The sequence below is a fragment of the Oncorhynchus mykiss genome, chromosome 27 (assembly GCF_013265735.2).
Source record: "Oncorhynchus mykiss isolate Arlee chromosome 27, USDA_OmykA_1.1, whole genome shotgun sequence".
Lineage (NCBI taxonomy): Eukaryota > Metazoa > Chordata > Actinopteri > Salmoniformes > Salmonidae > Oncorhynchus > Oncorhynchus mykiss.
The window spans coordinates 48,606,239-48,624,511 of record NC_048591.1 but is presented as its reverse complement, the minus strand read 5'-3'; the positions used below and the strand labels follow the sequence as shown (position 1 = coordinate 48,624,511).

General features: G+C 43.4%; 1 protein-coding gene across 1 annotated transcript in view; it reads right to left on the bottom strand.

Annotated features, from left to right (window-relative positions):
- Positions 1 to 63: 63 nt before the first annotated feature.
- Positions 64 to 18,273, bottom strand: part of gab2 (GRB2-associated binding protein 2) — a 164,000-nt gene continuing 145,790 nt past the window's right edge. The window contains exons 7-12 of the mRNA XM_036964907.1: positions 17,630 to 17,727; positions 15,571 to 15,850; positions 12,902 to 12,992; positions 10,746 to 10,851; positions 6,725 to 6,847; positions 64 to 2,212 (exon numbers count right to left, since the gene is read on the bottom strand). Of these exons, the coding sequence (XP_036820802.1) occupies positions 2,066 to 2,212; positions 6,725 to 6,847; positions 10,746 to 10,851; positions 12,902 to 12,992; positions 15,571 to 15,850; positions 17,630 to 17,727 (845 nt within the window). The 3' untranslated portion in view covers positions 64 to 2,065. The remainder of the gene's footprint in view (positions 2,213 to 6,724; positions 6,848 to 10,745; positions 10,852 to 12,901; positions 12,993 to 15,570; positions 15,851 to 17,629; positions 17,728 to 18,273) is intronic.

Genomic DNA, 18,273 nt, shown 5'->3' with positions numbered 1-18,273 from the left:
TGAACTACTTTAGACCAGGGCCTATAGTAAACTACTTTAGACCAGGGCCTATAGTAAACTACTTTAGACCAGGGCCTATAGTAAACTACTTTAGACCAGGGCCTATAGTGAACTACTTTAGACCAGGGCCTATAGTGCACTACTTTAGACCAGGGCCCCTTAGAGTGCCATTTGGAATACATTACACTTTTCTAAAATGGCACCCAGATTTTGTTTTCTTAGTTAAAAAAAAAAGTTAGGTTATTGACGCCGTTTGGGATTTGTTTTTCACTTTGTTTCAAAATAAATGCTTTATCTCAGAACGAAAACTGCAGTTAATTGTGCAGAAAATGTCAAAGAAATCCGTTTAGAGGAAAACGAACGTGGACACATTGACCTCTGCGTCCAACGTTATAACAACTCAGTAAATGTTCCTCCTCGTCAACCTGTCTGTCAGTGCATATGTTCATGTAGGGTGTGTGTGTTTGTGAATGTGTGTACGTCTACGTGTGTGTGTGTGTTATAATGTTGTAGTGGTATAGAAACCGTTTCCTTACATTGGATATTACCCCTCAACGTTTCTCTCTTTGACGTCTCTAATTCTCTCGAGTCCATTAGAGAGAGAGAGAGTAGCTGAGGGGTTCCCCCAAGGAAAACTGTTCTAGTGTAGAGCATCAATGAACCCAACACAGATATTTCACACCATCTGTGTCTCAAATGACACCCTTCTCCCATAGTGCACTACTTTAGACCAGGGCCTATAGTGCACTACTTTAGACCAGGGCCCATAGTGCACTCCTTTAGACCAGGGCCTATAGTGCACTACTTTAGACCAGGGCCCATAGGGGAATAAGGGGTCATTTGGGACACACGCCTTTTTCACCATTATATGCAAATATGCACTAAATGAAATGAGATGCTGTCTCTTCTTTTACACGGTCTTCATTACTTCTTTCTGACATGTCTGAGCTTCCGTCTATTGTTTAAGAGCCGTCGCTGCAACCAGAGTCACCCCGTTAACGGAAGAACCAGTATTTATGGATGAATACATTATTTAAACGAGCTCGATCAACCGACAGCCATTTTGAAATTCTCATTAAGGCTCCTGGAGAGAATATTTTATTGTAAGGCTGTTATTTGGTCTCCTACACCAGACGTGCACGGCTAAGCTGAAAATACTGCCTGCAGTGCAGTGAAAATAACCTCTACGCTTGTTTCACTTCTGCAAGGCTCAGCTAAAATGGTTGATTGAAGTCAGAAAAGAATGGGAGTGAGCGAGCCTGACGAGCACCCCCCCCCCCGCCTGATGTCCTATCAAGCAAAATGAGGCTGCATCTGTAATAGAATATGCATTCCTGATACAATTCCACTGCCTGGTTGGGTGGTTAGCAGTTTGACTGGCAGCAAATAGTTTTACAGTAGCTATGTACATTAGCTGACCCGCTAAACAGGAAGAAAACACACTCAAGGTTGTGTTACAGTTGAAATGGCTGTAGAGAAGAACTAGAAGAGTTGTTCCCCGAAGCTTGACAGAGTCAGAGAAAAATCTAGAAGAAAGGTTACTGTACAGGTTAGTATTCGGGAAGGCAAGTTCCTATCACTCCAGTCCAGCTTTAACAGTCTCTTTAGGAAGAAAAGCTTTGGCAGGTTCAGGTTGGGTCTCTGTCCGCCTGCATCAAGCGTTGGCTGCACAGCACTGATGATCACCACAGAACACAGCTAGGCGTTGACTTTTTGTCTCCTCTTTTTGAGCCAAGTCCTCAATTTCAGTCCTCAACTCATTTAAATCCTCATTTCAGTCCTCAACTCATTTTAGTCCTCATTTCAGTCCTCAACTCATTTTAGTCCTCATTTCAGTCCTCAACTCATTTCAGTCCTCAGTTCGGTCCTTATTTCGGTCCTCAACTCATTTTAGTCCTCAAGTAATTTTGGCCTGTCCAACAGAGGTAATCTGTGTCTCCGCCATCCATTAATGTTCATTCACTCCTCAAACTGACTTCTGTCAGTAACAGTGTAACATCCTATAGGAGATGCTTGTCTTGACATGAGGTAAGGTCAGAGCGCTGTGTCTTCCCCATGGTTACTGTCAGGACTTTACAGTCTTAGGGGCGGGGTCGGTGGACTGTCGGACGTCTGTCCACTCCTGCATGGTGTTCTGGAGGGCCTGCGTCTTCTCCTTGTCCACCTGGACATAATCCACCTTCTCATCAGATGTCACCGAGGACGTAGAGGGCTGGGGGAAGAGAAGAGGAGTCAAGAGGAGAGGAGAAGATTGGAGGGAGTGGAGTGGAGAATGGAGGAGAGTGGAGAGGAGAGTGGAGGAGAGTGGAGATGAGTGGAGAGGAGATTAGTGGAGAAGAGAGTGGAGAGGATATGAGTGGAAAGGAGAGGAGTAGAGAAGAAAGGAGAATGGAGGAGAGGAGATGAGAACGGCATTAATATTCATATTTGAACAGCACAGAAACTGGATAAGAAAAGGACAAATTAAATAGAGTTTTTGAGGGGGGATCATTTACACTATATTAATTTACACAATATATATAAAGAATGATATGTACAGCAGCAGATAGAATCAGCTAAATTGAGAATGCAGTATTTAAAAACACACTACAAAACCACATTGCAATTGGATTTAATATCAAAGTTCGGAATATAAACATATATGTATATATGTACTGTATATGATGGTGTGTATAGACAGTATAGACAGTAGTTACAGTGCCTTGCGAAAGTATTCGGCCCACTTGAACTTTGCGACCTTTTGCCACATTTCAGGCTTCAAACATAAAGATATAAAACTGTATTTTTTTGTGAAGTATCAACAACAAGTGGGACACAATCATGAAGTGGAACGACATTTATTGGATATTTCAAACTTTTTTAACAAATCAAAAACTGAAAAATTGGGCGTGCAAAATTATTCAGCCCCCTTAAGTTAATACTTTGTAGCGCCACCTTTTGCTGCGATTACAGCTGTAAGTCGCTTGGGGTATGTCTCTATCAGTTTTGCACATCGAGAGACTGACATTTTTTCCCATTCCTCCTTGCAAAACAGCTCGAGCTCAGTGAGGTTGGATGGAGAGCATTTGTGAACAGCAGTTTTCAGTTCTTTCCACAGATTCTCGATTGGATTCAGGTCTGGACTTTGACTTGGCCATTCTAACACCTGGATATGTTTATTTTTGAACCATTCCATTGTAGATTTTGCTTTATGTTTTGAATCATTGTCTTGTTGGAAGACAAATCTCCGTCCCAGTCTCAGGTCTTTTGCAGACTCTTCCAGAATGGTCCTGTATTTGGCTCCATCCATCTTCCCATCAATTTTAACCATCTTCCCTGTCCCTGCTGAAGAAAAGCAGGCCCAAACCATGATGCTGCCACAACCATGTTTGACAGTGGGGATGCTGTGTTCAGGGTGATGAGCTGTGTTGCTTTTACGCCAAACATAACGTTTTGCATTGTTGCCAAAAAGTTCAATTTTGGTTTCATCTGACCAGAGCACCTTCTTCCACATGTTTAGTGTGTCTCCCAGGTGGCTTGTGGCAAACTTTAAACGACACTTTTTATGGATATCTTTAAGAAATGGCTTTCTTCTTGCCACTCTTCCATAAAGGCCAGATTTGTGCAATATACGACTGATTGTTGTCCTATGGACAGAGTCTCCCACCTCAGCTGTAGATCTCTGCAGTTCATCCAGAGTGATCATGGGCCTCTTGGCTGCATCTCTGATCAGTCTTCTCCTTGTATGAGCTGAAAGTCTAGAGGGACGGCCAGGTCTTGGTAGATTTGCAGTGGTCTGATACTCCTTCCATTTCAATATTATCGCTTGCACAGTGCTCCTTGGGATGTTTAAAGCTTGAGAAATCTTTATGTATCCAAATCCGGCTTTAAACTTCTTCACAACAGTATCTCGGACCTGCCTGGTGTGTTCCTTGTTCTTCATGATGCTCTCTGCGCTTTTGACGGACCTCTGAGACTATCACAGTGCAGGTGCATTTATACGGAGACTTGATTAATCACAGGTGGATTGTATTTATCATCACTAGTCATTTAGGTCAACATTGGATCATTCAGAGATCCTCACTGAACTTCTGGAGAGAGTTTGCTGCACTGAAAGTAAAGGGGCTGAATAATTTTGCACGCCCAATGTTTCAGTTTTTGATTTGTTAAAAAAGTTTGAAATATCCAATAAATGTCGTTCCACTTCATGATTGTGTCCCACTTGTTGTTGATTCTTCACAAAAAAATACAGTTTTATATCTTTATGTTTGAAGCCTGAAATGTGGCAAAAGGTCGCAAAGTTCAAGGGGGCCGAGTACTTTCGCAAGGCACTGTATATAGGATGGTGTATATAGACAGTAGTTATATAGGATGGTGTGTATAGACAGTATAGACAGTAGTTATATAGGATGGTGTGTATAGACAGTAGTTATACAGGATGGTGTGTATAGACAGTAGTTATACAGGATGGTGTGTATAGACAGTAGTTATATAGGATGGTGTGGATAGATAGTAGTTATATAGGATGGTGTGTATAGTCAGTATAGACAGTAGTTATACAGGATGGTGTGTATAGACAGTAGTTATATAGAATGGTGTATATAGACAGTAGTTATATAGGATGGTGTGTATAGACAGTAGTTATATAGGATGGTGTGTATAGACAGTATAGACAGTAGTTATATATGATGGTGTATATAGACAGTATAGACAGTAGTTATATAGGATGGTGTGTATAGACAGTAGTTATATAGGATGGTGTGTCTAGACAGTATAGACAGTAGTTATATAGGATGGTGTGTATATACAGTAGTTATATAGGATGGTGTATATAGACAGTAGTTATAAAGGATGGTGTATATAGACAGTATAGACAGTAGTTATATAGGATGGTGTGTATAGACCGTAGTTATATAGGATGGTGTGTATAGACAGTAGTTATATAGGATGGTGTATATAGACAGTAGTTATAAAGGATGGTGTATATAGACAGTATAGACAGTAGTTATATAGGATGGTGTGTATAGACCGTAGTTATATAGGATGGTGTGTATAGACAGTATAGACAGTAGTTATATAGGATGGTGTGTATAGACAGTAGTTATATAGGATGGTGTGTATAGACAGTAGTTATATAGGATGGTGATTGAGACAGCCCCCCCTTACCTCTGATTCAGAGGGTTGATTGAGACAGCCCCCCTCTTACCTCTCTGATTCAGAGGGTGGTGGCTGTTTAACAGGCTGATGGCCTTGAGATAGAAGCTGACTAGTGATGGCTGTTTAACAGGCTGATGGCCTTGAGATAGAAGCTGTTTTTCAGTCTCTCGGTCCCAGCTTTGATGCACCTGTACTGACCTCGCCTTCTGGATGATAGCGGGGTGAACAGGCAGTGGCTCGGGTGGTTGATGTCATTGATGATCTTCTTGGCCTTCCTGTGACATCGGGTGCTGTAGGTGTCCTGGAGGGCAGGTAGTTTGCCCCCGGTGGTGTGTTGGGCAGACTGCACCACCCTCTGGAGAGCCTTACGATTGTGGATGGTGCAGTTGCCTTACCAGGCGGTGATACAGCCCAACAGAATGCTCTCTCAAAGTTATTTTATGATGTTTTTTTTTATTAATTGAGGCACCTTTCAAATGCATACACTTGTTCCTGAATGAGTGTGTTTATTCGTCCACTTCTTCTTCTGTTCTCTACCAGCATACCACCCTGCATACCACTGCTGGCTTGCTTCTGAAGCTAAGCAGGGTTGGTCCTGGTCAGCAGCATTACCACCCTGCATACTACTGCTGGCTTGCTTCTGAAGCTAAGAAGGGTAGGTCCTGGTCAGCAGCATACCACCCTGCATACCACTGCTGGCTTGCTTCTGAAGCTAAGCAGGGTTGGTCCTGGTCAGTCCCTGGATGGGAGACCAGATGCTGCTGGAAGTGGTGTTGGAGGGCCAGTAGGAGGCACTCTTTCCTCTGGTCTAAAAAAAATATCCCAATGTCCCAGGGCAGTGATTGAGGACATTGCCCTGTGGAGGGTACTGTTTTTCGGATGGGATGTAAAAACGGGTGTCCTGACTCTCTGAGGTCATTAAAGATCCCATGGCACTTATCGTAAGACTAGGGGCGTTAACCCCGGTGTCCTGGCTAAATTCCCAATCTCGTTACCTAATCATCCCCAGTTTACAATTGGTTCATTCATATCCTCTCCCCTGTAACTATTCCCCAGGTCGTTGCTGTAAATGAGAACATGTTCTCAGTCAACTTACCTGGTAAAATAACGGAAAAATTAAAACAAACATAGACGTTTGTGAGGGTCTCAGAAGCAAAGACGAATTTCTTCAGCCTCCTGAGGTAGAAGCTGTGTTGTTGCACCTTCTTCCCCACACTGTCGTTGTGAAGGGGGACATTTTGGGTCTTCAGTGATGCGTACGCCGAGGAACGAAGCGTTTTGACCCTCTCCACTGCGGCCCGTCGATGTGGATGCCGTCTCCTGTCGTCCACGATCAGCTCCTTCGTTTTGTTGATGTTGAGGGAGAGGTTGTTTTTTTCCGGCATCATTCCGCCAGGGCTCTCACCTTCTCCCTTTAGGCCGTCTCATTGTTGTTAGTTATCAAGCCTAACCCCTGTTGTGTCGTCAGCAAACACGACGATTGAGTTGGAGACGTGAGTGAACAGGGAGCACAGGAGGGGGCTGAGCACACACTCCTGTGGGGCAGACGTGTTGAGGATCAGTGTGGCGGGGGGGTGTGTGTGTGTACCTTTCTGTGTGGACTCGGGGAGCCCGGCTGGAAGTCCAGAGCCAAGTAGTCCACATTGCCACACTTCCTAGGGGCGGGGCTGCTGGTACCACTCACAGCTGGGGAGGTAGACGCTGGGTTCTGCTGATGGAGAACAGAGAAGAAGAGGGGAAGTGTAAACACACATGGGTAACACTTGAATTCATTTATAGTAACCCTGGGCTGTAGATATACCATAGATACTTCATAGTAACCCTGATATACCTCAGATACGTTATAGTAACCCTGGGCTGTAGATATAACTCAGATACTTCATAGTTACTCTGGGCTGTAGATATACCTCAGATACTTCATAGTAACCCTGATATACCTCAGATACTTTATAGTAACCCTGATATACCTCAGATACTTCATAGTAACCCTGGGCTGTAGATATACCTCAGATACTTCATAGTAACCCTGGGCTGTAGATATACCTTAGATACTTCAGAGTAACCCTGGGCTGTATATATACCTCAGATACTTCATAGTAACCCTGATATACCTCAGATACTTTATAGTAACCCTGATATACCTCAGACACTTCAGAGTAACCCTGGGCTGTATATATACCTCAGATACTTCATAGTAACCCTGATATACCTCAGATACTTTATAGTAACCCTGATATACCTCAGATACTTCATAGTAACCCTGGGCTGTATATATACCTCAGATACTTCATAGTAACCCTGATATACCTCAGATACTTTATAGTAACCCTGATATACCTCAGATACTTCATAGTAACCCTGATATACCTCAGATACTTCATAGTAACCCTGATATACCTCAGATATTTCAAAGTAACCCTGGGCTGTAGATATAACTCAGATACTTCATAGTAACACTGATATACCTCAGATACTTCATAGTAACCCTGATATACCTCAGATACTTCATAGTAACCCTGATATACCTCAGATACGTCATAGTAACTCTGGGCTGTAGATATACCTTAGATACTTCATAGTAACCCTGATATACCTCAGATACTTCATAGTAACCCTGATATACCTCAGATACTTCATAGTAACCCTGATATACCTCAGATACTTCATATAAACCCTGGGCTCTAGATATACCTCAGATACTTCATAGTAACCCTGATATACCTCAGATACTTCATAGTAACCCTGATATACCTCAGATACTTCATAGTAACCCCGGGCTGTAGATATACCTCAGATACTTCATAGTAACCCTGATATACATCAGATACTTCATAGTAACCCTGATATACCTCAGATACTTCATAGTAACTCTGGGCTGTAGATATACCTCAGATACTTCATAGTAACTCTGATATACCTCAGATACTTCATAGTAACTCTGGGCTGTAGATATACCTCAGATACTTCATAGTAACCCTGATATACCTCAGATACTTCATAGTAACCCTGATATACCTCAGATACTTCATAGTAACTCTGGGCTGTAGATATACCTCAGATACTTCATAGTAACCCTGATATACCTCAGACACTTCATAGTAACCCTGGGCTGTAGATATACCTCAGATACTTCATAGTTACTCTGGGCTGTAGATATAACTCAGATACTTCATAGTAACCCTGATATACCTCAGATACTTCATAGTAACACTGATATACCTCAGATACTTCATAGTAACCCTGATATACCTCAGATACTTCATAGTAACTCTGGGCTGTAGATATACCTCAGATACTTCATAGTAACCCTGATATACCTCAGATACTTCATAGTAACCCTGATATACCTCAGATACTTCATAGTAACTCTGGGCTGTAGATATACCTCAGATACTTCATAGTAACTCTGATATACCTCAGATACTTCATAGTAACTCTGGGCTGTAGATATACCTCAGATACTTCATAGTAACCCTGATATACCTCAGATACTTCATAGTAACCCTGGGCTGTAGATATACCTCAAATACTTCATAGTAACCCTGATATACCTCATATACTTCAAAGTAACCCTGGGCTGTAGATATAACTCAGATACTTCATAGTAACACTGATATACCTCAGATACTTCATAGTAACCCTGATATACCTCAGATACTTCATAGTAACCCTGGGCTGTAGATATACCTCAGATACTTCATAGTAACCCTGATATACCTCAGATACTTCATAGTAACTCTGATATACCTCAGATACGTCATAGTAACTCTGGGCTGTAGATATACCTTAGATACTTCATAGTAACCCTGATATACCTCAGATACTTCATAGTAACCCTGATATACCTCAGATACTTCATAGTAACCCTGATATACCTCAGATACTTCATATAAACCCTGGGCTCTAGATATACCTCAGATACTTCATAGTAACCCTGATATACCTCAGATACTTCATAGTAACCCTGATATACCTCAGATACTTCATAGTAACCCCGGGCTGTAGATATACCTCAGATACTTCATAGTAACCCTGATATACCTCAGATACTTCATAGTAACTCTGGGCTGTAGATATACCTCAGATACTTCATAGTAACTCTGATATACCTCAGATACTTCATAGTAACTCTGGGCTGTAGATATACCTCAGATACTTCATAGTAACCCTGATATACCTCAGATACTTCATAGTAACCCTGATATACCTCAGATACTTCATAGTAACCCTGATATACCTCAGATACTTCATAGTAACTCTGGGCTGTAGATATACCTCAGATACTTCATAGTAACTCTGATATACCTCAGATACTTCATAGTAACTCTGGGCTGTAGATATACCTCAGATACTTCATAGTAACTCTGATATACCTCAGATACTTCATAGTAACCCTGATATACCTCAGATACTTCATAGTAACCCTGATATACCTCAGATACTTCATAGTAACCCTGATATACCTCAGATACTTCATATAAACCCTGATATACTTCATATACTTCATAGTAACCCTGATATACCTCAGATACTTCATAGTAACCCTGGGTTGTAGATATACCTCAGATACTTCATAGTTACTCTGGGCTGTAGATATACCTCAGATACTTCATAGTAACCCTGATATACCTCAGATACTTCATAGTAACCCTGATACACCTCAGATACTTCATAGTAACCCTGATATACCTCAGATACTTCATAGTAACTCTGGGCTGTAGATATACCTCAGCTACTTCCTAGTAACCCTGATATACCTCAGATACTTCATAGTAACTCTGGGCTGTAGATATACCTCAGCTACTTCCTAGTAACCCTGATATACCTCAGATACTTCATAGTAACCTTGGGCTGTAGATATACCTCAGCCACTTCATAGTAACCCTGATATACCTCAGATACTTCATAGTAACTCTGGGCTGTAGATATACCTCAGCCACTTCATAGTAACCCTCTTCAAGACTAACTGCGGCCCACACAAATGTAAAACACTCATTAACCAAGACAAATACACTATACAGTATTCAGACCCCTTGACTTTTTCCACATTTTGTTACATTACAGCCTTATTCTAAAATTGATTACATTTTTTCCCCCTCATCAATCTACACACAATACCCCATAATGACATCATTATTATTATTTTATATATATATTTTTTAATCAATGGAATTGTAGATAAGGCTGTAAAGTAACAAAATGTGTAAAAAGTCAAGGGGTCTGAATACTTTCCAAAGGCAATGCTCAGGAAGTTTATAATGTTTACAAGGAACATGTCCAGGATAAACTGAGGCCAAGTTAATGGGTAAACGTTGAATTATATCCTATCACAAAGGCAAAACATAATTCACTGAGCTGCAGTCCCAAATGGCTATTCCCTACATAGTGCTACTTATAGCCCTGTGTCCTCTACTACAGTATGTCAGCTCAGTAAGTCTGCATCCCAAATGGCTATTCCCTACATAGTGCTACTTATAGCCCTGTGTCCTCTACTACAGTATGTCAGCTCAGTAAACCTAAATCCCAAATGGCACCCTATTCCCTATGGGGCACTGATGAAAAGTAGTGAACTACATAGGGTATAGGGTACATTTGTTGTAGGGACTCACCATGGCTACGTAGTTCTCCTCGCTGTCTGCGGAGTCAGTGCTGGTGATACTCTGGGTGGAGATGGGTCTACAGTGCTGGGAGGACATGCCACCTGAGTTCATAGGACTGGGAGGAGAGAGAGGACTGTGAGTGACTCCACATTCTGACCCCTATGGCAGTACTACTCAGACCAGGGAGGCCTGGGAGGAGAGAGAGGACTGTGAGTGACTCCACATTCTGACCCCTATGGCAGTACTACTCAGACCAGGGAGGCCTGGGAGGAGAGAGAGGACTGTGAGTGACTCCACATTCTGACCCCTATGGCAGTACTACTCAGACCAGGGAGGCCTGGGAGGAGAGAGAGGACTGTGAGTGACTCCACATTCTGACCCCTATGGCAGTACTACTCAGACCAGGGAGTTCTGGGAGGAGAGAGAGGACTGTGAGTGACTCCACATTCTGACTCCTATGGCAGTACTACTCAGACCAGGGAGGCCTGGGAGGAGAGAGAGGACTGTGAGTGACTCCACATTCTGACCCCTATGGCAGTACTACTCAGACCAGGGAGTTCTGGGAGGAGAGAGAGGACTGTGAGTGATTCCACATTCTGACTCCTATGGCAGTACTACTCAGACCAGGGAGTTCTGGGAGGAGAGAGAGGACTGTGAGTGACTCCACATTCTGACTCCTATGGCAGTACTACTCAGACCAGGGAGTTCTGGGAGGAGAGAGAGGACTGTGAGTGACTCCACATTCTGACCCCTATGGCAGTACTACTCAGACCAGGGAGTTCTGGGAGGAGAGAGAGGACTGTGAGTGACTCCACATTCTGACCCCTATGGCAGTACTACTCAGACCAGGGAGTTCTGGGAGGAGAGAGAGGACTGTGAGTGACTCCACATTCTGACCCCTATGGCAGTACTACTCAGACCAGGGAGGCCTGGGAGGAGAGCGAGGACTGTGAGTGACTCCACATTCTGACCCCTATGGCAGTACTACTCCGAGCAGGGAGGCCTCGGAGGAGAGAGAGGACTGTGAGTGACTCCACATTCTGACCCCTATGGCAGTACTACTCAGACCAGGGAGTTCTGAGTTCTGGGAGGAGAGAGAGGACTGTGAGTGACTCCACATTCTGACCCCTATGGCAGTACTACTCAGACCAGGGAGGCCTGGGAGGAGAGCGAGGACTGTGAGTGACTCCACATTCTGACCCCTATGGCAGTACTACTCAGACCAGGGAGTTCTGAGTTCTGGGAGGAGAGAGAGGACTGTGAGTGACTCCACATTCTGACTCCTATGGCAGTACTACTCAGACCAGGGAGGCCTGGGAGGAGAGCGAGGACTGTGAGTGACTCCACATTCTGACCCCTATGGCAGTACTACTCCGACCAGGGAGGCCTGGGAGGAGAGAGAGGACTGTGAGTGACTCCACATTCTGACCCCTATGGCAGTACTACTCAGACCAGGGAGTTCTGAGTTCTGGGAGGAGAGAGAGGACTGTGAGTGACTCCACATTCTGACCCCTATGGCAGTACTACTCAGACCAGGGAGTTCTGGGAGGAGAGAGAGGACTGTGAGTGACTCCACATTCTGACCCCTATGGCAGTACTACTCAGACCAGGGAGTTCTGGGAGGAGAGAGAGGACTGTGAGTGTAACTAAAATAAAACTTTGTATAACCTGTTTTGACCATTACACAACGGTTATGGTGAGCGCTCCGACAGGAAGTCGCTCTGGATAAGCAGATGTAAAAATGTCATGTTTTAGTCTAGCGTATCCTTGCAGTTCTCACTACTCATCTTTTTAAAATAAGGTTTGTAAGTTCTACCTTTAGACCTCTAAAAACACTAACTGGAGTGACAGCAGTCTGGATCCAATAGGATGGATGACTGATATGGGAAATGGGTCAGGTAGCTAGTATGACTGATATGGGACATGGGTCAGGTAGCTAGTATGACTGATATGGGACATGCGTCAGGTAGCTAGTATGACTGATATGGGACATGGGTCAGGTAGCTAGTATGACTGATATGGGACATGGGTCAGGTAGCTAGTATGACTGATATGGGACATGGGTCAGGTAGCTAGTATGACTGATATGGGACATGGGTCAGGTAGCTAGTATGACTGATATGGGACATGGGTCAGGTAGCTAGTATAACTGATATGGGACTCACATGGGTCGTGTCCAGGACATGGTGATTGGACTCTTAAATGGGAGCTCATCAATGATGCCATTGTTCCTCAGATCCAGAGGTGTCGGCTTGGCTGAGGACATAAACAAACAAAACAACTTAATTTTCTTCTCAATTGTCTAATTGTTCTCTAAATGTAGAGGGTTGTTGGGTTTAGACAGAAAACGTATTACATCTAAATGTAGAGGGTTGTTGGGTTTAGACAGAAAACGTATTACATCTAAATGTAGAGGGTTGTTGGGTTTAGACAGAAAACATATTACATCTAAATGTAGAGGGTTGTTGGGTTTAGACAGAAAACATATTACATCTAAATGTAGAGGGTTGTTGGGTTTAGACAGAAAACATATTACATCTAAATGTAGAGGGTTGTTGGGCTTAGACAGAAAACAGAAAACATATTACATCTAAATGTAGAGGGTTGTTGGGTTTAGACAGAAAACAGAAAACATATTACATCTAAATGTAGAGGGTTGTTGGGTTTAGACAGAAAACATATTACATCTAAATGTAGAGGGTTGTTGGGCTTAGACAGAAAACACATTACATCTAAATGTAGAGGGTTGTTGGGTTTAGACAGAAATCAGAAAGAGGGTTGTTAGATTGAGACAGAAATCAGAAAGAGGGTTGTTGGGCTTAGACAGAAATCAGAAAGAGGGTTGTTGGGCTTAGACAGAAATCAGAAAGAGGGTTGTTGGGCTTAGACAGAAATCAGAAAGAGGGTTGTTGGGCTTAGACAGAAATCAGAAAGAGGGTTGTTGGGCTTAGACAGAAATCAGAAAGAGGGTTGTTGGGCTTAGACAGAAATCAGAAAGAGGGTTGTTAGATTTAGACAGAAATCAGAAAGAGGGTTGTTGGGTTTAGACAGAAATCAGAAAGAGGGTTGTTGGGCTTAGACAGAAATCAGAAAGAGGGTTGTTGGGCTTAGACAGAAATCAGAAAGAGGGTTGTTGGGTTTAGACAGAAATCAGAAAGAGGGTTGTTGGGCTTAGACAGAAATCAGAAAGAGGGTTGTTGGGTTGAGACAGAAATCAGAAAGAGGGTTGTTAGATTGAGACAGAAATCAGAAAGAGGGTTGTTGGGCTTAGACAGAAATCAGAAAGAGGGTTGTTGGGTTGAGACAGAAATCAGAAAGAGGGTTGTTGGGTTGAGACAGAAATCAGAAAGAGGGTTGTTGGGTTGAGACAGAAATCAGAAAGAGGGTTGTTGGGTTTAGACAGAAATCAGAAAGAGGGTTGTTGGGTTGAGACAGAAATCAGAAAGAGGGTTGTTGGGCTTAGACAGAAATCAGAAAGAGGGTTGTTGGGTTTAGACAGAAATCAGAAAGAGGGTTGTTGGGTTGAGACAGAAATCAGAAAGAGGGTTGTTGGGCTTAGACAGAAATCAGAAAGAGGGTTGTTGGGTTGAGACAGAAATCAGAAAGAGGGTTGTTGGGTTTAGACAGAAAACATATTACATCTAAATGTAGAGGGTTGTTGGGTTTAGACAGAAAACATATTACATCTAAATGTAGAGGGTTGTTGGGTTTAGACAGAAAACATATTACATCTAAATGTAGAGGGTTGTTGGGTTTAGACAGAAATCAGAAAGAGGGTTGTTGGGCTTAGACAGAAATCAGAAAGAGGGTTGTTGGGTTTAGACAGAAATCAGAAAGAGGGTTGTTGGGTTGAGACAGAAATCAGAAAGAGGGTTGTTGGGCTTAGACAGAAATCAGAAAGAGGGTTGTTAGATTTAGACAGAAATCAGAAAGAGGGTTGTTAGATTTAGACAGAAATCAGAAAGAGGGTTGTTGGGTTTAGACAGAAAACACATTACATCTAAATGTAGAGGGTTGTTGGGCTTAGACAGAAATCAGAAAGAGGGTTGTTAGATTGAGACAGAAATCAGAAAGAGGGTTGTTGGGCTTAGATAGAAATCAGAAAGAGGGTTGTTAGATTGAGACAGAAATCAGAAAGAGGGTTGTTGGGTTTAGACAGAAATCAGAAAGAGGGTTGTTGGGTTTAGACAGAAATCAGAAAGAGGGTTGTTGGGTTTAGACAGAAATCAGAAAGAGGGTTGTTGGGTTTAGACAGAAATCAGAAAGAGGGTTGTTGGGTTTAGACAGAAATCAGAAAGAGGGTTGTTAGATTGAGACAGAAATCAGAAAGAGGGTTGTTAGATTGAGACAGAAATCAGAAAGAGGGTTGTTAGATTTAGACAGAAATCAGAAAGAGGGTTGTTGGGTTTAGACAGAAATCAGAAAGAGGGTTGTTGGGTTTAGACAGAAATCAGAAAGAGGGTTGTTAGATTGAGACAGAAATCAGAAAACAAAGTGTTCCAAAAAACCAATATGATAAAAACTAAAAATGTATAATATTGGTATCATGACAGAGTCTCTTAAAACCTCTTAGGGCTGCAATCCCGTTAACGGGATGATATGATTTTCTGGAGAAAAAAAATCTCATTTTGTCTGTCATAGTTGAATTGTACCTATGATGGAAATTACAGGCCTCTCTCATCATTTTAAGTGGGAGAACTTGCACAATTGGTGGCTGACTAAATACTTTTTTTGCCCCACTGTATATAGCAACTGAGACTGAGGAGCCGTTTACTTTGGGCACCTTATTCCCAAAACACTGAACGCCTCATATAGACTGAGACATGACACTCACATTTCCTGTTGGGTTTGAGGTTGCGATTTATAGGTGGTGGTGTGACGTCACTCAGCCTCCCCGGTCGGTGACACAGCGAGGCGGTACTTCCCTTCCGGGCAGGTAGCGTGGCTGAGAACCCTGGGAAGTCAAAGTGGTGCGGCCCGGGGCTCATGGGGATATAGATATTTTTGGGGCTGTCCGCCTGCGCGGCGTTGAGGGGAGATGAGCCTGGGTTCATAGGCACATAGTTGTCCTCCGAGTCGCCGCTGTCCGAACGTGTCAGAGGGGCCTTTGTTCTCTGACATGAAACAGATAGGGAAAGTCATGGGGATTATCTTAGACATGATCATCGCCGACATCACTATCTCCGACATCATTATCTTAGATATGCAGCCATAATTGTGGGAAAAACAAAGCACATACAAAACAAACAATCAGAAATCAACAGCATGATAAAAATCAGTCCAGGGGCCTCGTTTATCAATCATGCGTAAGGCACAAATCTGTGCATAAACCATTCGTTGGAGCATTTCCAAGCAGAGTGTGAGATGTATCAAGATGTCTGTTACTAGTCCAACGCTCTAACCACTAGGCTACCCTGCCGCCCCATTTCCAAGCAGAGTGTGATCAAGGTGTCGGTTACTAGTCCAACGCTCTAACCACTAGGCTACCCTGCTGCCCCATTTCCAAGCAGAGTGTGAGATGTATCAAGGTGTCTGTTACTAGTCCAACGCTCTAACCACTAGGCTACCCTGCCGCCCCATTTCCAAGCAGAGTGTGATCAAGGTGTCGGTTACTAGTCCAACGCTCTAACCACTAGGCTACCCTGCTGCCCCATTTCCAAGCAGAGTGTGAGATGTATCAAGGTGTCTGTTACTAGTCCAACGCTCTAACCACTAGGCTACCCTGCCGCCCCATTTCCAAGCAGAGTGTGATCAAGGTGTCGGTTACTAGTCCAACGCTCTAACCACTAGGCTACCCTGCTGCCCCATTTCCAAGCAGAGTGTGAGATGTATCAAGGTGTCTGTTACTAGTCCAACGCTCTAACCACTAGGCTACCCTGCCGCCCCATTTCCAAGCAGAGTGTGAGATGTATCAAGGTGTCTGTTACTAGTCCAACGCTCTAACCACTAGGCTACCCTGCCGCCCCATTTCCAAGCAGAGTGTGATCAAGGTGTCGGTTACTAGTCCAACGCTCTAACCACTAGGCTACCCTGCTGCCCCATTTCCAAGCAGAGTGTGAGATGTATCAAGGTGTCTGTTACTAGTCCAACGCTCTAACCACTAGGCTACCCTGCAGAGTGTGAGATGTATCAAGGTGTATGCTTGACAGTGTGATGACCAAGGCACAAATAAGGGAACTGTTAAAAAAAGGTGAAATGGTAATATTTACACCCTTTTCCAGTTTCATTGTATTTGCAGTATTCAGACCCCTTGACTTTTTCCTCATTTTTTTATATGATTTTTTACGTTACAGCCTTATTCTAAAATGGATTAAATAATTGTTTTCCCTCATCAATCTACACACATTACCCCATAATATGACATAGCAAAAACAGGATTTTAGAAATGTTTAGTAATGTATAAAAAAAACAACTGAAATACCTTATTTACATAAGTATTAGACCCTTTGTTATGAGACTCGATTTCCATCGATCAAAAACCAAGCCATGAAGTTGACAGAATTTCCCGTAGAGTTCCAAGACAGGATTGTGTCGAGGAAAATTTATTGGGAAGGGTACCAAAATATTTCTGCTGCATTGAGGGTCCCCAAGAACACAGTGGCCTCCATCATTCTTAAATTGAAGAAGTTTGGAACCACCAAGACTCTTCCTTGAGCTGGCTGCCTGGACAAACTGAGCAATCGGGGGAGAAGGGCCTTGGTCAGGGAGGTGACCAAGAACCTGATGGTCACTCTGACAGAGCTCCTGACAGAGACAACCATCTCTGCAGCACTCCACCAATCAGGCCTTTATGGTAGAGTGGCCAGACATTATCCTACCATCCTGTCTAGAGCAGGACTAGGCTTGAGGGGAAAATAAATAAACAGTTGAGTATTTTTGTCTGAAAGTCTCACCAGGTAAGAACTGAAGCCATCGTTGACACACTCCACAGATTGGCCTTGGTTGTTGAAATAGATCGGACGGTGATGGCTGCTGGTCTCAAATGAACACCCTGGGGAGAGAGGAGAGGAGAGGAAAGAGGAGAGGGAAGAGGAGAGGGAATTGGAGAGAGGAGAGTGAAGAGGAGAGGAGAGGGAATAGGAGAGGAGAGGGAATAGGAAAGGGAAGAGGAGAGGGAATAGGAGAGGGAATAGGAGAGAGGAGAGGGAAGAGGAGAGGGAAAGGGAGAGGGAATAGGAGAGGGAATAGGAGAGAGGAGAGGGAATAGGAGAGAAGAGAGGGAATAGGAGAGGAGAGGGAAGAGGAGAGGAGAGGGAAGAGGAGAGGGAAAAGGAGAGGGAATAGGAGAGAGGAGAGGGAAGAGGAGAGGGAATAGGAGAGGGAATAGGAGAGAGGAAAGAGGAGAGGAAAGAGGAGAGGAAAGAGGAGAGTGAATGTGAGAGGGGAGAGGAGAGAGAATAGGAGAGGAGAGGGAAAATGAGAGGGAAGAGGAGAGGAGAGGGAAGAGGAGAGGAGAGGAGAGAGAATAGGAGAGGGAAAAGGAGAGGGAAGAGGAGAGGGAATAGGAGAGGAGAGGGAAAAGGAGAGGGAATAGGAG